Source organism: Dryas octopetala, chromosome 4 (assembly GCF_963921425.1).
Source record: "Dryas octopetala chromosome 4, drDryOcto1.1, whole genome shotgun sequence".
NCBI classification, from domain to species: Eukaryota; Viridiplantae; Streptophyta; class Magnoliopsida; order Rosales; family Rosaceae; genus Dryas; species Dryas octopetala.
In genome coordinates, this window is record NC_141369.1 from 14,462,984 (window position 1) to 14,485,303 (window position 22,320).

General features: G+C 35.3%; 1 protein-coding gene across 1 annotated transcript; it reads left to right on the forward strand.

Moving 5' to 3' along the window:
* The first annotated feature begins 18 nt into the window (after positions 1-18).
* LOC147287140 (ARM repeat superfamily protein) lies at positions 19-21,791 on the forward strand. Its single transcript, XM_086240451.1, has 31 exons — positions 19-123; positions 235-357; positions 438-595; positions 693-737; positions 930-1,008; positions 1,150-1,223; positions 2,081-2,187; positions 3,056-3,238; positions 4,102-4,305; positions 4,422-4,638; positions 4,745-4,819; positions 4,907-5,253; positions 5,633-5,825; positions 5,956-6,208; positions 6,294-6,633; positions 7,362-7,542; positions 7,660-7,800; positions 7,929-8,190; positions 10,209-10,670; positions 11,828-12,291; positions 13,478-13,614; positions 13,699-13,880; positions 13,978-14,337; positions 14,663-14,788; positions 14,985-15,050; positions 15,179-16,968; positions 17,048-17,333; positions 18,691-18,930; positions 19,760-20,281; positions 20,459-20,588; positions 21,192-21,791. The coding sequence occupies exons 1-31, from the start codon at positions 55-57 to the stop codon at positions 21,458-21,460; spliced, it is 8,085 nt and encodes a 2,694-aa protein (XP_086096577.1). The 5' UTR covers positions 19-54; the 3' UTR covers positions 21,461-21,791.
* Positions 21,792-22,320: the final 529 nt, after the last annotated feature.

Genomic DNA, 22,320 nt, shown 5'->3' on the forward strand with positions numbered 1-22,320 from the left:
AGAACAAGAAGAAGAGAACCAAAGCCCCTCTCTGCCCCACTTTCTCAATTCAACATGGCCACCACATCACAAGCTCAGGCCGTCAAGTCCCTCAACAAATCTCCCGGACGCCGCCGTTTTGTCGTAAGCCCTTCTTCTCTCACTCACTCTCACTCCGCCGTCCGAAGCTGCTTTTCATTTTATTTTTTAGAATTTTTTTCGCGATGATGATTTGCTGGTTTTGTATATACACAGTTCAAGAGCTTCGCTCAGAGAATAGAAGAAGTTGAAATCGATGTATTCCGAAGCCTCGATAAAGTTAAGGTCGAGCCCTCTGAGGGCTCCACTTTCTTCCGGGATTGTCTTGTAGAATGGAGGGTATGCCCGCCCCTATTTTTGCTATAAGATTTTCCTTCACTTTTGTTTTCTCTGATTGTTGTTGCTGGTTTGTGTTGTAGGAATTGAACACTGCAGAGGATTTCATCTCTTTTTACGAGCAAACGACGCCGTTGGTTCAAACATTGCCTCTGGTGCTGTTGCACAAGGAAACCATTTTCTCAGAACTCGTTTCTAGATTACACATGAAAGCAAGGTTGTCGCTTGAGGCTATTCTCAGGTATTTTAGCTTATTCCACGCCAACCCTTTTGAGATTTTTGTTTATTTCTTTGGATTTTTTAATTATATGAGAGTTTCTATCTGTATTTTTGTGCAGGTTAATCGCAGCTTTGTCCAGAGATCTCCTAGAGGAGTTTATCCCGTGAGTTTCTGCATCTTTTAGAATGAGTTTTAACTTGTAGCTGCTGTTGGTTTGTTGTTTTTTTGTTGCTTCCTTAATTGGTCATGATGACCGTTTTGGAGACGACCGTTTTGGTCTCTCGAAGAACCCCATCATACCCTTTTGCTCTTGTTGCATGTATTTATGGTCACTCTGTATGTGGGTTTCTGCCAGCTTCTTCCCAAGGATTGTTGACTCAATAGTGTCTCTCCTAGAAAGTGGTGCCGATAAGGAGCCAGAACTTATTGAGCAGGTCCAATTTTGTTCCATTACTTCCTATTATGTTCTCAGATTGTTTGCTTCCTTTTTATTTCTATTTTTTATTTTTTATTTTTATTGGGTTGCTTGCTGGTATATTTTTGACGCACTCACGGAGTGTGTTGTTTTTATGCAGATATTTACATCCTGGTCATGTATTATGATGTATTTGCAGAAATATCTTGTACAAAAGCTTGTACATATGCTAAAGTAAGTAGTTGCATCACTTTGTTATTTTGATTTGCAGTGTGTGAAAGCATCCTGTAGGTTTTTTTTTAAGGAAAAAATAATTCCTTTTTACTTTTCTGAGTGATGATGAGAATATTGCCATGATAAATTTCATGTGTATAAAAAAATATATGCTGATCAGGTCTAATTAGTCTGGTTTTTTAGTAAATTAGCTTTAAGCCATAAAATCCATGCCGTTTTAGCCGTGGAAATGAACTTTGAATACCATTACATTAGATTTTGTGGACTATAATGAACCAATATGTTACAGAGGGGCAGATGTGGAAGAGTCGTGGGATAGAGTATCTTCTTGGTCATCTCCTCAGGCCTCTGTTTCTAGTGTCTTTAGGGGTGTGACTTTGTCTGCCATTCTATTAGATTGGAAGGCAGCTATTGGTTAGATTTCCTTTGTTTGAGTTTTAAGGGTTATTTCTTACCATACAACTATGGTCTACCAACCTGACCTATTACTTGGTCATTGCAAGAAACTTATAGTTTTTCTTGTCTGCTAAGGAAAAGGTTTGTCCTTAAGATCATCTTTGGAACGGTCACTGAAATAGAGATCCTTTAAGACTGAAGAATAGTTTAAACTATATCATATCCTGTCAAGAGGATCCATAAAAGAATGAGGAAGTGACAAGTGAGGTCTAGCTGATATTTAATATATTCACACTGAAATGATTACTTATTAGCTGAAACGTTTTTGTTGAGCTTGTTAAACAAAGTAAGATGCCACAGACCTACCAACAATATGTACTTATTTTCATGTGTACACACATTTATTTATATTTCTCTGACAACATTATCTTTTTTTTGTGCTATATATATATATCTTGAAGGGTTACTGTAAAATTGAGATATTATCCAAAGGATTATGTCCAAGAATTTATGGCGGAGGTGATGTCATTCTTGATGAGAAATGCACCTTTTGAGCAGCTTAAAGAAGGTATAACCTTGCTGTGTTTTGGATTTTCAGTTTTAGCCTTTTGACTTTGTTGACATCAGGAAAAATAATCAGATTATCTTTATACGAGTCCACTTGAAGCATGTTTTATAATTTTTTTATTTTTAAATTGTGAAGGACCTTTTGCTTCATGGATTTAAAAAGTTTTTTTCCTGATGAGGGCGGTTCGCTTGGTGTGTTTTTTTTCTTTTAACCAACTCTTCGTCTGATGCTTCATGTGGTGACAATATCATATGGATGTTTGTTTTTATTTATTTTTTGCCCTGGAAACAAATAAATTGTGGCATACTGTCAATGATACATAATAATGTGTAGTTTCTAATTTCATATGCACAATAATACAATATGTGATTGAAACCTGACCTCGTTCATGTCTTATTTAAGAAACTTTCATCCCAATCACTTGCAGAACTTGAATAAGGTCTTAGGTGCTGCTGAAATATCTGTATTTGTGGATATTAAGGCAGTTTTCTAATGAAGAAGTTGTAGGAATGACTTAAAAGGATTTATTCTATTGGTTCTAGGGGATGTTTAGACTTTGCTTATACTGTTGAGAACTAAATATTGAATATTACAAAGTTAGAGAAAGCTTAGAAAGAAGAAGAAAGGACAAAGAGAGAGAGAGAGACAGGTGTGCCAAAGAATTATGCCAGATAACCTAAACAGTCAAATTTGTCTTTTTTGTATATATGCCGCATACTTTGGTTTGTCTCCCCTCATGGAATTTCTATTATGAAATTATATATGATAAAAAAAAGATGTGGCCATATGCCATATATACTGGTATTCTGTTGAAATGACTTTCTTTCACAGTAATTGATAAATTTTCATTATCATTGAATTGGGACAGGTGTCAGAAAGATCATGTTTGAAGTTGTGAAGAAATCAGTACCAATCAGAATATATGGAGTCAGTGCTTTACTATGTTATGTCATGAGAGGTACCTCATCAAGGTTCCATTCTAGAGCCGAGCAAGTGTTGCAGTTATTGATGGACAACTCAATACTTGGTATTGGTGAAAAATTCAGCCAAGGCAAGCATGCTCTCTAAAAGAAGGCTTTTTGTGAACTTCATACTCATATATTTTAATGACATATCCCATTGAAGATTCAAATTTCATACATACCCATAACCCCTTGAGATTCTTCAACATGCTATTGCAATCTGTTAGGAAATTTCCTACATGATATTTGTGAGCGGTCAGAATCATACATTTTTTGTATGGTGTTGATATTGATAACATTATCAACTTTGCTATGAAGTATAAAATGTATATTTGGATACCAACTGCAGAGTGTATACATTGTCTTCTGCAAAACTTGAAGATTATACTATTATGAGAGTATTTGTACTATTATTCACATTCTATACTTGAAATTTTTTACTATCATTTTAGGTTCATCTGATACTTATCCAAGAGCACTGAGTATGTTTGTGATTGTGGCTCCAATGAATTGGTGTGGAGTGCTAATACAAATTAAAGGTTATTAAAGAACAGTTGGTTGGTTTAAGAGAACAATAATGTTGGTACTTGATGTGATTCTAAATTATATGTATGTTTGTGTTTATTTTTTCATTTTTTAAAAATAATTGAAACCTGGCATTCTAGGAGTCCACAACTTGTATTAGATTTTGTGTTTAGATGTTTGATCTTTCCTATATTAGTTGATCATTTTGGACTTTCCTTGATTCTCTACTGTTGAGTGGGTCCAGCAGTGCTCACTCTATTGGCCTTATTGTTATCTCTCTTTAATTTGTATTTGTATGTAGAATGCATGAATATGTTAAATGGAAAGTTAATGGTTGATCTTATTCCATTAAGTAATATTCGTGGGAGTTCTAGGGTTTTATTTGTCTCTGACTTTTGGACTCTCTCTCTCTCTCACTCTGCTGCAGGTTCAGACACTGTTGTTGAAGTCTTAATGTCTGCCTTACAGAGATTATGTGAGGATTTGGACTCCAAGGAGTTGAACTTAATGTTCAAATGTTTATACCAGGAAATAACTGACTGTGTGATTAATGGAGGCATTGTACGTTTAAGCCGCTTGTTGTCGTTGCTTGTTTCTACTGTTCAGGTTAAGAATGGGCAAAGGGTTTCTGGTGAGTGATAGAATGTTTTCGTTTTCTGATTCCTTTATTTTACTATTTAGCATTCAATTGCTTTAGTAATGATGTGTTTTTATGCCCCTTGGGCTACCAAATTTAACATTTGACAGATTACCAACAAATGCTTGAAATTGTGGGGTTGCTTGTGCGGACATATATCATGCCTTCTGGCATTACAATGGCAGAGGAACATTTATCAGAAGTTGTTGATAAGATTTTGCAGTTAATGGTTTGCATTCTTAGTGGACTGCACAGTGATAATGATATGTCAACCATCTCTGGCTGTTCGTTGCAATGGGCTCCTGTATTTGATTTAAAGAACTTAAGGTACTGCCTTCAATGAATCTTTGGGCTTTTGGAGTTGCTTTTCTATTTCTTTTGTTTTTTTTTTTGGATTAGTTTTTCTTGACATATTTGAAGCTTGGTGTTACAGTTTGTTGGGTTTTATTCGACAACTATTACAAAAGGATACCCACATACTATATACCTTCAGAGTTAACATTTTAAGGTAAGATCTAAATTTTAATCGTTTCTGGGATGCTTCTGCAGTTATTATATATTATGTGGCTTTTGACTTTCCTAATTGGATTTTCAGGGCCATGAACGATTTAATAGAAACTTCACAAGAAGATGTTATATATTTGTTACTCACCTTCTCTGAAAAGCTGCAAACGGGAATGCAAAGCTTTACCTTCTTAGAGGGAAACCCTGAAGGACTTTCAAAGATTCAAGGTTTTCTGCGTGAGGCTATCAGCAATTGGGTTGGTGTTTTAAAGGGTATTGTACATGGGGATTCATTATCTACATTAATTCGTGAAGCTGACTTGGCCTTGCTGTGGGGAATCGTTAACTGCTTTCCGAAAATAGTAGAATCTCAATCAGATTTATCCTTGTTACTGGAATTGATAGATGCAGTTGATCAACTTCTGATGATTGAATCTGGTACACTACCTCATATTTTGTTATTAACCTATACTTTGTTGCTTGATCATTCTTTATGCCCTCTTGCCTTATGTTGCTTCAAGAGTAATATGCTACATTATATTGCTATTCAAATGGTCCTCAAGACTCAATTGTTTTTTATTTTATTTTATTTTATTTTTAAACCTGTAGAAGGAGAATATGTGATTCAGGTGGTTTATTAGAATGCTTGCACTGTTATTCTGTCAATATTTTCTTATTTTCGCAACATATTTTTGTCTGAATGAATATGATAATTTGAATTGTTGCACTGGCCGAGTCAACTATGTTTTTCAAGTATCTAAGTGAGATTTTCAGATATGCCTGGGCCATTTTCTAAGTTCACATGCTACTCTTTCAGGCAGTATTGCAGGTTTTCCTAAGCACACTTGGCAGAGCCTAATTGGTGCTTCCTTAAATTCCTATTACAAACTGACTTGCAGCAAAAAATCTGAGCTTGAAGAAACAAGCAGATTTTTGCATCTTGGAAAGAGACACAAATCATGTTTGCAAGTGTTGGTTGCTGTTGCTGCATTTTTGGATTCTATATATGGGTAAGAATATGCATGTCAATGTACATTTTCTCCCCTTCTTATAGTTATAGTTAATTTTCCATATTGATTGATAACTGATTGTGTAAAAACATGCATTTATGTAAATATCCTGCTATCATACAAATATTAGGCCTACAACGGAAGGGGATACCAAGTCTAGAATATATCATCCAGAACTTCAAGCAGATATGGCTATGGATGCTTTCGGCATATTTGCTGATAATTTGTGCCACTCAGACAGAGGGATTCGTGTTTCAACTCTTAGAATATTGTGCCACTTTGAAACTCTGAGTTGCAATATTTCCACAGAGGATGAGCCAGTTGCGAAGAAAATGAAAAGTGAAGTTTCTCCTACTTGTCATGTGGATAACCAAGGCTTTAATGTATGCTTCTCTTTTCATGCGAGTTTCGTTAGAAGTCCAAAGTTCTATTTAGGCAATTTTATACTGATTTTGTTTCACATATCAGGTTCTTCAGCTTCTTCTCTCAATCGAGTCAACTCCTCTTTCAATTTCTACCAGCAGGAAAGTTACTCTATTGATTTCTAGAGTACAGATGGGCCTCTCTTCTGGAAGAATATCTCAAGCTTATCTTCCCCTTGTTTTGAATGGGATGATTGGCATCTTCCATAACCGGTTTAGTTATCTTTGGAATCCTGCATCAGAGTGCCTTGCAGTTCTGATTAGCCAAAATATTGGACTTGTGTGGAAAAGATTTATTAATTATTTTGAACAGTGCCAATCCTTATTTCAAGCATCTTTTGATCAAGTTGACGAAGTAAATTTTAAGTTATCCAACGAGTCCAGTGGTATGTAACAACTTGATTTACGCTGTTATATTGTATTAATTCAGAACGCTTATCTTGACTCCTATGATCCTATGGTCATTTTCTGAGGCTTCTCTCTTGGTTGGTTTTCCATTCACCTTTCTTAAGTCCATGAAATTATCATTGTCTGGGATAAATAATAAAATAACTCATGAAGGTTGTACTTGAGACTAATAAGTAGGTTGTGCGTTATTGGTAATAAGTTACTTTAACTTCTTTTTCTTTTTGTTTCATGAGCAATACCTATAAAGTTTTCTTTTATAACAGTTGGGAATGATCTAACACGGGTACCTTAGTCTCACACGAGTACCTTTGTGATGCTTGTACACACATGAGCTCCCTTTCCTTATAAGCTGGTTTTCAAGGATGAGCTATACCCACAGGTTTATGGTATCATAGTAGGTGCACAGTAAGGATGGGTTGGGTTCGTGCCTCCTCTTGCATAGAGAGCCAACTAGCCTTGGCACTGAGAGGGAGTGTTAGCATAGTCCCACATCGCCTATGTATACGAGTGTAGGGTATAAACACATGAACACTGGATCCTTATAAGCCGGCTTTCATGGATGATACCCATAAGTTTAACATGTATATCTATACTGTGATTTCCTTTTCCCTGAATGGCAATGCAGTTGTTCCTTTGGATGCTTTACTGAATGGCAACGCAGTTGTTCCGTTGGATGCTCAGCTTGTGACCTGTTTTTGTTTTGCAGATTTGGTTGAACGTTTTAATTTGTTTATTACACCCACATCTGATAGTACACCATCTGCAGCAGTATTATCTTCATTGCTCCAGTCTTTACAAAGAGTTCCAAGCCTAATTTCATCTCACTCTCGTCAGATTCTACCTTTGTTTTTAAAGTTTTTGGGCTACAATTGTGAAGACTTTGTAAGGTGACCATCACTTGGCATTGTACATTTTACTGAATACGTGCTTTTGGATGTTTGAACTTGTACAGGCATTAGTCAATTATATCATGGGTTCATTTTCCTTTCTATTTGTGATTGCAGTGTGGGATGTTTCAATTCAGATGTGTGTAAAGGTAAAGAGTGGAAAGGTGTCCTTAAAGAATGGTTAAACTTGCTGAAACTGATGCACAACCTTAAGTCCTCCTACCAAAATCAGTTTCTTAAAGAGGTTTTGCAAAATAGGTTGGTACAATTTCTTATATATATATATATAATGCTTCAATTTATGATATCGGTTGTTTAGTCCCAAATCGGACTTACTAGTGACATTAAGGTTGGCTGAATGATTTTCGTCTGGGTTTTCTTTCCAGGCTCTTGGATGAAAATGATGCTGAAATACAGACGAAGGTTCTTGACTGCCTCTTAATCTGGAAAGATGATTTCCTGCTCCCATATAGTCAACAATTGAAAAACTTGGTCAGTTTTCATAATTTGAGAGAAGAATTAACAACTTGGAGTTTATCCAGAGAGTCTAATCTAATTGAAGAACAACACAGAGCTTACCTTGTGCCCATGGCTATCCGTCTTCTGATGCCCAAAGTCCGAAAACTGAAGAAACATGCTTCTCAAAAGGTATGCTTAATTTGACTGTTTTTTATTTGAGAAGAAACAAAATTTTATTGCACAGCAAGTATGGTCAATTTGAACTTGTAGTATGCTTTATTCTTAATTATTCTTGGACCTGTGGTTTTCAACCATATATGTGTATGTATGTATTTATATATAGGTATGATTACATTAAATATGTATATTTATATACCTATTTCACGTAAGAGGGTTCCTATAAAGAAAATATACATAGGCTGGTAGTAATTTATATACCTGTGGATAGTTGCACACAGGCCTTTTTGATGAAGGGGAGCTCCTAGGGTAGCCAATCCCTTTGTTAGTATGAAATGATGACACCTTGTGCATTGTGCCTAGACTGGTAGCTTGAGGAGAATCATGTCTATGATTGGAACAATATTAGGATTGAACATGTTGATTTGTGAGTGGGACTCTGTCTCCTCAAACAGAAGTTTTGCACCTTCAAAAAAATTTAGCTTGCTCCTTTTGGCTTAGGGATAGTGAGTGTGAGATAAGGCCCCTGAAAAGATTTTCATAGACTGAAATGATTCCGTCAAGCTTAGATGTAAATTGAGGTTTCAGGTAGGTTTGATATCTAAATGTGCCGACCCATTCATATAACTTAAAAGTAACTTAAAGAGTTTCTTAATTCTCATGGGAAATTATGCATCTTCTTTCCTCCCCCCACAAAATAATGGAACAATTTTGTAATTTTTACACACTGAATTTAATTTACAATAAAAGTATCATCAGTTATAAACTTATGAGGAAAGGAATCCACTAGTTAAGGTCAAAACCACCATCAGTTCATTTCCCTAGTTCCCCCCCGGGAATGCATGTGGAGCAGTGTTTGAAATACTAGGAAAATGAAATGAGTGTTTGACGTATGCTTCGATATTTCAAATGCCCTTTGTGGTTAATATTAGTTCATAACTAGGCGAAAAGAATTGATTGTTGGAAAAGACAGACATACCCTTGATAAACAAGATTGGTAGTGGGAATGTCAAGGGCAAGTAGATAATCTAAAAATATATTTTCATGTTTTTGCTATGTAAATAACAAGATAAATAAATTAACACACTTATGTACCTCAAGGGCTAAGGATGCAACTTTCTCATGCTAGGTCTGAGTTCAAGTGACTAGGTGAGTATTTTATGTAATTTCATAAACACACACACACAAAAAAGTATTTGCATATTAATATTAAAATTTCAAGGTCATCTGTGTACACAAGGATGAAAATAACGGAATTTTCTTAAATATCGGTACTCAAATTTATGGATACAATGACAGATATTTCGATATCGATCAATATTGGTGACCGCCAATAGATAGCTTTAATATTTAACCCTTTGTACCTGCAAATACCGATATATCAGCGTTACGGCCGATATTTTGAACCCTGTGTGTACACGCACTGTTTTCCCCCTTACGTGTCATATATTTATCATAAAGTACTCTTTTATGAATTTACATGTTTAATTGATGCATTATTATTTGATTTTAACATCTCCTAAGTTTTCATTAGAAATTTCCATGTTTTTAAGCAAATTTTCGTCATTCCTCTGACTTTTTTCAATATTTCCATAAATCTGGACTACCAATGAATCCAACATTTATTTTGTTTAAAAGAAACAGAATTTAATTGCTATGCACATGAAAACATTACATAGCAGTGGACAAGAAACCCACTCCAATGTTAGCATAAACCATAGACTTACATTAATGCACAGCAGCTTTCTAGTCTAACAATATATCAGAAAAAGATGAATCCTTAGCCCAGAATTGAGATTGAAGACCAAAATCTGGCTTTATCCTATAGCCCTCGCACCCCAACCCCACAATAATCTCTTTTGTTTCTCTCCATTCACCAACAAATCCAACATTTTCATCCTTGATGTGTGTTGCATGTGTGCATGTCTCTGTGTGTTGTATCATTCTTTTACATTTGTCATATGCATAATTGTTGAAGTTTAAATTACTACACGTACTTTTCATTCTCTCTCTGTTTTTTTTTTTTTCAGCAAGGGAGAGTAAATCATCGGAAGGCAATTCTTGGTTTCATAGCTCAACTTGATGTTGAAGAGCTCCCTCTTTTCTTTGCATTATTAATAAAGCCCTTGCAAATTATTTCAATGGGAAGTGATGGTGCTGCAAACTGGTTTTGGAACCCACCAAAAGGTTCTGTGGCAGAATTTCAAGCATTGAATTTCTTGAAATATTTCACATATAGCAATATAACAGCCCTGTCTTGGAAGAAAAGATGTGGTTTCCTTCATGTGATCGAAGATGTTCTTGGAGTTTTTGATGCATCACGTGTTGGTCCCTTTCTCGATTTTATAATGGGATGTGTTGTTCGCATATTAGGAAGCTGCACTCTAAGTCTTGATGTGGCAAAAGGCAATGGGTCTTCTTCAGTTGAAAATTATTCCAACACGAACCTTACTTCACTTGGAAAAGACAGTGCAGTGGAAAATAACGTTTTGGTAATACTTCATTTATTTATTTATTTTTTTTTTGAGAAGGAACAAAGACTTTATCAAATAAAATTCAGTTAGTTACAAAATGTGTCCAGTAGTGGACAAGATGTCGACCGTCTAGACAGCCTACAAAACAATATTTCTGTGTGGTTACAAAATGGTGTCAAGTGATGGACAAAATGGTAATACTTTATTATACCGAATGCTGAATCTCAAGTAGAATGATTACTGTGCTGTTAAAGTTGATAGATAGCTGATTCCATTATCTTAGTCCAAATTTCCAAAATAAAAAATGCTTAATGTTATTAAAATTGGGTGAATATCCAAACTGGTAATGCTGAATACGGTTACTATATTTGTCACAAAATTATACTAGTATTAGTTTTCTGTTCTGGGCTGTTACAATAGTTAGGTCAGTATCTTGTGAAAAATAACAGAATTTAGGTCAGTATATGATGATCACTCCCAAAATTATAGATATGTGGGATGCTATGTGTTTTTGTTGACTTTCGATATTAAATAGATAAATCTATCTCTGTTTGATTTTCTCAAGAAACAGTGGATAGTCAAACGGTAAGCAAATAACAGCTATTTGTTAGTTCCTTGCCAACAATTAATAACACTCACTTTCTGTTTATAATTGAGGGCATATTTTCTATAGTATCTAACAATTGATACAATTCCCCATGCTTGTTCAAGTTGTTTGTGCCTTTCCCTGTCTAAATTGATTACCCTTTATCTGAATGTCGACTCCTTACTACGCATTGAATGTGTTTTGGTTGTTTAGTATTTATTCTTCTGGAGTTCATGCTTCTATGTGTAATATGGATAATGAGCGCGTGTGCACGTGCTCATATTTCTAATTACAAAATCGCCTAGCAATTTATATATATATATATATAAATGTCGGTGGGTGTGCACGTTAAACATTATTTTAATTTATTTTTAATCTCTCTTGGTAGCAAGACAGCCTAGTTTGTTTTCATCCTTACCGTGTAGTATTTGTAAGTTTCTTTGTAGATTGTGCTGGCTTGCTATGTTGGTTTTGTTCCATTTTCTAATAAGCTAATTTTATGTTAATTGGGATGTGATACATACTTTTTGCCTGTAAGCTGAATTAACAAATTCATTTTAATTTGCTAAGCAATTTATGGTCTTTGCAGATCTCCACAGATGTGAGGCAATTCAAGGATTTGAGGTCTTTATGCCTGAAAATTGTTTCCTTTGTTCTCAATAAGTATGAAGATCATGATTTTAGTTGCGAGTTCTGGGACCTTTTCTTCGTGTCGGTGAAATCTTTAATTGATGGTTTCAAGCAGGAGGGATCCAGTGGCCAGAAGCCTAGTTCTCTCTTCTCTTGTTTTCTTGCTCTGTCTAGAAGCCAAAAGCTTGTACCATTACTGTATAGGGAACAAAAACTTGTTCCTGATATACTTTCAATTCTAACCATCACATCAGCATCTGAAGCTATTGTATCTTGCGTTCTTAAGTTTGTTGAGAACCTGTTGACTCTTGATCATGAGTTGGGTGATGAAGACAGTGCTGTGAAGGGAGTTATACTCCCAAACCTTGAAGCAGTAATTGATAGCTTGCATTGTCTTTATCAAAGTAATAGTGCGGCCAAGAGGTAATAGTCGGGCCAGCTAATGTGTATACACGTACATGGACACACACGCACAACTACAAAAGAATGGTGCCACCTTCATAATGTGCTTGCAATGACACATTTTCTTTATTTGAAAATGTCTGCAGAGAATTCTTTTAATTAGTTGCTTTGCTTGCATTGATCTCCACTTTTTCTTTGACACAATGGATGCTTTTGTGCTTCTTAATGGAATACATTTTCCAAATCTACCTTAGTTTAGAGCACTTGGCTATTTCCATGCAAGTCCATGGTCAGCTGACATGTTATTTTTCAGAAATGCTTACAACATCTTAAGAGTTACGACCCTCAATGTTACATTTACCCTACAATGTTTGATAGGTGCATGTACGTGCTTATATATAAGAAAACTGTAGCAAAAAAGGGCATAGAAAATGGAAACTTGAATAATATTGTTGTATTGTTATATTTCTTCTGAAGAAATGAATGTTTGTTATATCTTAAAATATGCTTGAAGTAGACGTTAGGTTGAATACAAATTTTGAGTCCTTTAATATAAGGTATCAGAAATTTGTTCATATACAGTTTAATATGTAGAATCCCTTAGTGTGCTCTCTTCCCATAAAGAAATTTGTCCATTGTTGTTACAGTTGTGAGCTATTCTTAATAAAGTTTCTTTCTTCTCAAAAAAAAAAAAAAAAAAAAAAAGGACTAATGTTTTCAAATAATTTGCTTGACTTTTATTACTTGATGGAGTTCTTCGGATGCTGTTTTGAGGCAGGAATCTTTTCCTTTATGATGCCTAATTGATGCTAAGTTGGCTACCACCATCTATTATCCTTTGGTTTTTTATTAGCAATAAATTGAAGGTAGATTAACAATAATAGAAGTCTCCAGTGTACTCTCTTGAGATGAGCTTTGTTGATCATTTCTTACCATTAAGCATGATGAATCTTCTTGTTGCTGCCTATTTTGATCTTATAATTTGCTTTGGTGGTCTATTCAGTACTTCAACTCTCTTTAAAGAATTCCATATAGTGTTTAGGATTTATAGCCTCGGCCCCCATTTTTTCCGGTTTTGGTATTAGCCATTTACCACATTTATCATGTCTATTCTGCACTGATCATTTTCATGCTGAAAGTATTTTGGGGAAAGAAGGAATGTAAACTAATATGCCCTCTTTAATATTTATCATTATTTTGGTGCCAGGAAATTGTTTAAACACCCGGGGGAGACCGAAGTAAGAATTTTTAAATTATTGCCAAAGTATATAAAAGATGCGTTGCCAGCCATAAAATTTGTGGATATCTTGCTCCCAGTTTTAGCAAATGGAACTCAAAATTCAGGTAAGAATATCTTGTAACTCTCAGCTTTCCTACCTAATCAGTTTTTCCACCTGAGATATTTAAAGTCTTCGGTTCATCTTGCAGATTTCTGTTTTGAAGTGGTGCAAGTCATTTGTGATATTGTTCCAGTATTAGGGAGTGAGATTACAAATAAAATTTTTAATGCGGTTTCTCCACTACTTAGTTCTACTGATCTAGATAAGCGTTCATATATCTGTGATCTTCTGGAGGCTCTCGCTAAAGCAGACCCTTCTGTTCACTTTGTGGTACTGTGTGAACCCTATGCTTTCTTTCAATTTTATTAGAATTTCATTGATTTTGTAATTTGTCATTGTATTCTTGTAACTCTTTGGAGGAATGCAGGCAAAACTTGTCCAGGACTTGAATGCAACATCTGTTACAGAAATGGGTAGCCTTGATTATGACAGAATTGTCAATGCTTATGAAAAGATCAGTGTTGATATTTTCTATACTATTCGAGAGGATCATGCATTAGTCATTTTGTCTCAATGTGTCTATGACATGTCATCTGAAGAAATAATCTTGAGGCATAGTGCTTACAAGTCATTGCTTTCATTTGTTGATTTTGCTGCCCTAATACTTGGCCAAGTAGCAAACAATCATGATCCTTGTTGGACAAGAGCATGTATTCAGCGCTTAACAAGCAAGTTTCTTTTGAAGCATGTGGGTGCTGCTATGAAGAGAGGAACATCTGTTAGAAAGGTATCAAGTTTATTTTTATCATCTTGTAGTACTGATTTACTGATGATATATTAAAGTCCACTAACCACAAAGTGGAAATTTGCACTATGATCCAAAATCCTGTAAATACATACTCAGTACATACACAAGACATATTGGGCACACCTGCATGTGCATATGCTTCTCTAACTAGTACAATTCAAAGAGTCAGTGCAGATGAAATCATGGACATTGTTAGAATATGTGTTAAAAATTCATTACAATTACAATGTCTAAAAGTATTTTAACTCCAAGTTACATCTACTTGATAAATTTCACTCTTTGTAATGGGCTGGTGTGGTTTCAGGAGTGGGTTGATTTACTAAGAGCAATGGTGCTAAAGCTTCCAGAAGTGGCAAACCTCGGTTCATTGAAGGCTCTTTGTGATGAAGATGCTGAAATAGATTTTTTCAACAATATCGTTCACCTACAGGTGAGGTTTTGTGTCATATCTCGTATGGTTCTATCTGTTTATATGGTCATTGTTTTCCTAATTGAAAAATTTACTTGTGATAGAATTATTTACTTTTAAAATATTTTTAATCATCAATCTTTGATCAATTCAGAGAAAATGTTTTCATCGTGAAAGAGTGATGAATTTCTTCTATAATATTCACTTTTTCTTTCAGAAACATAGGAGAGCAAGGGCATTGTCACGCTTTAGGAATGTTAACAGTGCCAGCTATATGCCAGAGGTTTTTTCTCTCTCTCTCTCTCTCTCGCTTTTTTTTTTTTTTTTTTTCTAAAAAATTTTGCGATTTGTGTCACTTCTCAGAGTTTTATACCAAGTCACTGAAATCTATTTTGCTGATATCACTTCCAGGGCATCACAAAGAAAGTGTTTGTACCCCTCTTTTTCAATATGTTGTTGGAGGAGCATGAAGGAAAAGGGGAACATGTAAAAAATGTGTGCATAGAGGCCCTTGCTTCAGTTTCCAGTCACATGGAATGGAATTCATACTACTTGTTGCTGATGAGATGCTTTCATGAGATGATCAAGAATCCTGAAAAACAAAAGCTCCTTCTGCGGCTAATCTGTTCTATTTTGGACCAGTTTCACTTTTCAGATGCCAAAGACACTTTGGACAATGTTTCCAACACTGAGACCGTTGATACTGATTCTTCAATCATGCACAAGTGTAGTAGTTCTGCTATGGTAAAGGAAATACAGACATGCCTTCAAAAAGCTGTGCTTCCTAAGATACAAAAGTTACTAACGGATTCTGAAAAGGTCAATGTTAATATCAGTCTTGCTGCACTAAGAGTATTAAGGTTGCTACCTGGCGATGTAATGGACTCACAGCTTCCAAGCATTGTTCATCGCATTTCAAACTTTTTGAAACATCGATTAGAAAGCATCCGTGATGAAGCTAGGTCTGCTTTGGCTGCTTGTTTGCAGGAACTTGGGCTTGAATACCTACATTTTATAGTCAGGGTTTTGCGAAGTACCTTGAAACGGGGATATGAGTTACATGTGTTAGGATACACTGTACACTTTATTTTATCAAAGTTTCTTATTACTCCTATTAGCGGAAAATTGGACTACTGTTTGGAGGATCTCCTTTCTGTTGCACAGAATGATATTCTTGGAGACGTTGCTGAGGAAAAAGAGGTTGAAAAGATTGCTTCAAAAATGAAAGAAACTAAGAAGCAGAAGTCGTTTGAAACCCTGAAATTGATTGCTCAAAGTATAACATTCAAAAGCCATGCCTTGAAGCTTCTATCACCTGTTACAGCTCAATTTGAGAAACATCTGACACCAAAAACCAAGACAAAATTGGAAAGTATGTTAAATCACATAGCAGATGGTATTGAATGCAATCCAACTGTTGATCAGACCGACCTATTTATATTTGTACACGGCCTGATTGAAGATGGAGTAAAAGAAGAAAACGGTCAGGGTGAGAATTTGTTTATTACAGGGGCATATAGACATCGTCGAAAAGATGCGATTGGAAAAGTTGTTTCCTCAGGTGCTAAGTCAGTATGTTCACATCTTATTTTGGTGTTTGCTCTTGGGATATTGCAGAAACGCATAAAGAATGTGAAATTGGGAAAACATGATGAACAAATGTTGTCAATGTTGGATCCTTTTGTCATATTGTTAGGGAAATGCTTGAATTCCAAGTATGAAGATGTCGTATCAGCATCACTTAGATGCCTTGCTCCACTGGTCCGGTTGCCTTTACCTGCCATTGAATCTCAAGCAAATAATATAAAAGCAGCGCTATTTGGTATTGCTGAAAGTTCGGTTAATACCAGCAGTTCTCTAATGCAGTCATGTCTGAGGTTACTAACTGTACTTTTGCGGGGCACCAATATTACTCTTTCCTCCGATCAGCTACATCTGTTAATTCAGCTTCCACTGTTTGTTGATCTTGAAAGGAATCCTTCCTTTGTTGCTCTCTCACTTCTAAAGGCAATTGTTAACCGTGAGCTAGTTGTTCCTGAGATATATGATCTTGTAACTAGAGTTTCAGAATTGATGGTGACAAGTCAAGTAGAACCAATTCGCCACAAATGTAGTCAGATTTTATTGCAATTCTTACTTAAATATCGTCTTTCAGAAAAACGAAAGCAACAACATTTAGATTTTCTGCTATCAAATCTAAGGTAAGTGCCTTGTAGTGATTTGAAAACTTATTGTCTGTCCTTATCATTTTGTCCAATGATGGCTTAAGTCTTATTGCAGGTATGAGCATTCGAGTGGAAGAAAAGCTGTGCTTGAAATGCTCCATGCAATTATTGTTAAAAATCCAAAAAACATTGTAGATGAGCAATCACAGACATTGTTTGTCCATTTGGTGGTTTGCTTGGCTAATGATCAGGATAGTGAAGTTCGTTCCATGACTGGTGTAGCTATAAAATATCTCGCAGGTTTCCATGGTTTAGGCCGACATTCACGTCGTTCCATTCTTGAGTACAGTTTATCTTGGTATTTGGGTGAGAAGCAGCAACTATGGAGTACTGGAGCACAGGTAATTATTATTAATTTTTTCCAGATGTTTCATTAACTTTAGCCTTTTCATTTGAATGATATGATTTTTTACTCTTTGCTGCTCTATCTTGTCATAAGCAAGGTTGTTAATTACAAATTACAAAATAGGTATTACTGTATAAAACAAGGTTAATTATGAAAAATAGACTTGAAAATTTATTAGATTTAGACCCAAGTAAAATTAAAATTTGGGGAAGAAAAGGGAATTTATGACAATTACAATGGTGCCTACTCAGAAATCAAACTTCCACTGAGTTACCACTATGCCACTGTCCATGAATGACCTGTAACCTATGGCCAAACAATCCATATCCACCAATGACCTGAATCTTGACATAGTACAGCCCCCTCTGTACTTTCACTTTGCACACAGGTAGCACATTGTAAACTCTTAGGCACTGTCTGCTCAGAGACTAGGGTGGAAGTTAAACTATACTAAGCCTACTTATCTTGCTAGTCTTCTGTATCAGAAAGGGTTCTTTCTTGTTTGAGTCCTGTAACTTTATTCTGCTTAATAAAGAGTTTACTTAATTTGAAGGTAAGCAATGGATGCTGCTCTGATACTGGGATTTGTGCTATTAGAAAGGTGGCCGTTCGCCAATTCATTTTGGGTTTCCTTGTTGAAATTGTCTTGATGCTTGAAGTGGAAGAGTTGCTGTGTCTAATAACGATAGTGTTATTTGATTTTTTTTTTTTTTTTAATTTTTTAGATATGCTCAATATATTAAGATAAAAGAAATAAAGCTTAACATTCTGAAAAATGTAATTATATTTTCCAACAAATTTCCGATATGCTGGTTCTGCTACCACTTTTAAATAAATATGTGGGAGAGTCTGTAACTGATACAATATGCCCAATTTTCTATACCATGTATCCCAAAGCTTTCTATAACTTTTCTCTCTTGAGTTTGTTGAATAAGAAAGCAATTTGTGGAAATGTCTGTCACTCTAATTGAAGTTTCATGTTTGGGATGCATGCTGTCTGTCAGAAAGCTTGTTGTCTTACTGGTTTTTAGTTGGAATTATGCATGTGATTTTTTGAGTGATGTGGGTTTGTTTTTTTTCCTTGTTACATTGGAGGGAATCGAACCCTGTACCTATTCTAATCCTAACTCATCACCCACCTTCGTGAGGTGGGATTTAAGTGTACCAAAAATTGATGCGTTCTGCTTTATCTCTGTTTGTATTATCTCATGTTATAGGTCAAACATTCTAATCCTAATTTTGAGGGGAACATCATAGTTGTATTCCAAATCCTGATAAAATTAACTTATATTGGCTCTACTTTCTTTGTTTCACATTGCCTCTTGTTTAAGGCTCTTTATGTATTTGTACAGGTTTTGGGATTTCTAGTTGAAGTCATGATCATGAAGAAAGAATTTCACGAGCACATCAACAGTGTATTGCCAGTGACTAGACGCATTTTACAGTCTGCCCTTGATTCGGTCATTGACAGGCAACTAGATTCTTCTAATGAAACTACCATTCCTTTCTGGAAGGAGGCATATTATTCATTAGTTATGCTGGAGAAAATGCTTCACCAGTTCCCTGATTTATGCTTTGATAAGAATCTTGAGGTATGTCAACATAAAATAAAATGGATTAGAATTCGCTATATAGTTTGTATCACACTTTTTTTTTTTTTGTGGCGGGGGGGGGGGGGGGGGGATTTCACGAGCTATTGAATTGAGTTGGATGCTTTTTAATTCTTAGAATGGTCGTTCATGGAACTCAATGAAGATTCATGAAATGATAAGTACCAATAAATCCCTAGAGAACACCAGATTTCCTATTGACTACTTGTCATACAGAAGGCAAAATTCACTAAAGTTTCGGGAACTCATAAACTTAAAAATGAAATGTTGATCATCCTTGTCATAACTTTAGACGTAAGCATGGTTATGGAAAATGTTGTGATGGAAAACACAGAAAAGCAGTTCTATAGTCAAAACCTTTATTTCCATAGTTTTTTTTTTTTTTCTTTCATATAACTTTGTTCAGAATATCGTATTGATGTCTAGAGATAATTTTTTTTCATAGCAAGAATATTAGTTTTCTGCCATGTTGCATTTGGTTATGATAGAGGTGTCTAATATAGTGTTCCAAAAATCCCTTAAACCAAGTGTAACTCAGATAGTTCAGAACTACCAAGTGTCAAATATACTATGATTCTTCAAAAATATTATAAAAGATACTTAAAATAGATCAATTTAAACTCATACATATAATAGATTAATTGAAATTCACTCTTTGTGCATTGAAGATGTTGTGATAGCCTGGATTTCTTTCTTCTGTTTTTTGGTGGGAAACGTCTCATTTTATAATCCTTTTTTTTTTTTTTTCTCTCATTAAATATAATCCCTTTTTGTTTCTCTTCAACTGTTTCATTCTTTTGCACATATTTAGGGCATATGGGAAGCAATATGTGAATTACTCCTGCATCCACACATGTGGTTACGCTGCAAATCAAGCCGTCTTGTCCACTGCTACTTTAAAGCTGTTACAGAGGCTTCAAAAGATTGTGAAAAACCATTTGTATCTTACTCCCTTATTAAACCAAGTAGACTTTTCATGATAGCAGTTTATCTCTGCTGCCAACTGAAGACAGAACTCATTGATGATGCTGCCAGCGATCTGATTGTAGAAAATCTTGTGTACACTGTTTGTGGTGTGCATTCTTTGTTGGGACAAACAGAGTTTGCAGATGCTCACCAATTCTGGTCTACCCTTCAACAGCATGAGCAAGGCCATTTTCTTAAAGCTTTTGAGTTGCTCGATGCTAGAAAAGGAAGGAGCATGTTTTTATCTCTTACCTCTGGTATATGTGACAAAAATGAAGAAATCCCCTCTAACAATATTCAATACTTGCTCGTCTCTAACTTGCTCAAAAAAATGGGAAAGATTGCCCTTCAAATGGAGGATATTCAGGTTTGTACCAAAGGATTCATTTCCTAAGTTTATTTGCAGTTATTTGGGGAAATTTCTTGGAATAGGAGCAGTTTTTATTTCTTTTTATTTACTGATGGTACTACAGTAGTTCTTTAGTTTGTTTTTTTTTTTTTTTCTCTTCCTAATAAAAAATAATATTGTGATTGTTCCATGCAGATGAAAATTGTCTTAAAAAGTTTTGGAAAAATTGCATCAAAAATTAAGGAAGATTGCCTGCTATATGCATATGAAATCTTGCTGCCTTTGTATAAAGTTTGCGAAGGATTTTCCGGGAGAGTGGTCTCTGGTGAGTTATCTCTCTAATACTATTTCCCCATGTTTCCAGTTTTATTGCATATTATTAGAAATAATCTAGAAAGGTTCTCCAGTATATCCTACAAGCTTTTGGCTCTCATTTCCTCAATAAATATCTTGCACTAGGGCTTCTGGCCAAAATTATTTTCCTCTCCCACAATCCTGGTACAGCTAAAACGCTACAAATTGTTCTTATAATGCTATCGTACATGGGCTGCTTATGCAACATTGCATTAACGATGTCTGAAATGTTCAAACAAATTTTCAGTCAAAATGGATGACTAAACACCTGTTCTGGTTTTAGCTAGAGGACCATTTTATAATTTTCCTTCAAATATCAAAATTCAGTTACCTGGTTGAAGTGTGAACCAATCTTTTTGTACCTTTATTTTCTCTCTATCCAAAACTTAGCGAGGTTTAATTTTTTGAACTTGCATCAATTTTTGTTTATGGCATAGTGATAGCATGTCAGAATGCCAGAACAATCTTCATCTGATATATGAATGAAATAAGCGAGCTCTCTATCTCATGTAGCTATTATTCATTTATATTTCCAAGTGCAATCTGAAAAGTTGCTTTTCAATTTGTCTGTCAGAAAATACGAAGCAATTAGCGCAAGAAGTTTCAGAATGTATACGAAATATACTAGGCATCGAAAAGGTTGTACAGGTTAACAAGGAAATCAGGAAGAATTCCAAGGCGAAAAGGGATAAGAGGAAACATGAAGAAAAGCGCATGGCTGTTATTAATCCTATGCGGAATGCCAAGAGGAAATTGAGGATCGCAGAGAAGCATCGTGCCAACAAGAAAAGGAAGATGATGACAATGAAAATGGGGAGATGGATGCATTCTAAGCCAAAGTAGATGTTGCAACAAGCCAATGCACTTCTTGGAACCCTGGTGGGTTTCTGCTTTGGTGATCATTAGGTGACTACAACAGGAAGGTACTTTTATTGAAAGATTATTTTTTTCCTTTTTGGCGGCCGTAATTCTTTTGTTGATATTAAGTTATCAATACAGTTTTGCTTACAGGAGAATCCATGGGATATTGGGATATCAGAGGGATGCAAATACCACTGTTATTTATTATTATTTTTTCATTCGCTAGAAGTAAATACCATTGTTATAGTATCTACTGTCTGTGTCTCTCTCTCTCTCAGAAACAAAAAGATATAATATTTATTCTAATAGAAGATAAATCTTAAAGCTCATCAAGTTTTCCACAAATGGACTCCATTAATGCCTGATGTTCGAGATCTGAGGTAGGGACCGTGTTTGGTCCAAGAAAGTGAAGGAAAATGATGTTGAACTTAACCCATGTTTTGGATTCAAAGCTTAAACCACACAAGGCAATAGGTTTCTGGCTCTTTTTATTTTTTTTAGTTGTTTTTTTTTTCCTAAACAATCTGGACGAGAAGTTCAAACTTGGGATTTCTTTATTCTTTATTTTGTGCAGAGAGGAATATAACTCGATCAATAACTAGTTTTTATATTTCTTAGAGGAAACGAGGCCAGTGACCTCTATGATTTATTCTTCATATAAACGGTTACACAAAATGAAGGGCTGGAAGAAGCCATGAAGTACAATCCAAACTGTAATGACTAATGAGCCAATTGATGCTACATTGTTACAAACTCAACCAGTCACTCCAACGAATAAATAGTTGGAAATTCACAATCTTATTATCTTTGGTAAAATTAAGGGTGTGTTTGGTAATACTGTA

What these genes read in the sequence shown, in the direction of transcription:
- LOC147287140 (XM_086240451.1), top strand. Translation starts at nt 55, where the DNA reads ATGGCCACCACATCACAAGCTCAGGCCGTCAAGTCCCTCAACAAATCT. An exon ending in TTTTGAGCAGCTTAAAGAAG is followed by an intron (nt 2,188 to 3,055) that starts GTATAACCTTGC and finishes GAATTGGGACAG; the next exon opens with GTGTCAGAAAGATCATGTTT. An exon ending in AAATGGAACTCAAAATTCAG is followed by an intron (nt 13,615 to 13,698) that starts GTAAGAATATCT and finishes TTCATCTTGCAG; the next exon opens with ATTTCTGTTTTGAAGTGGTG.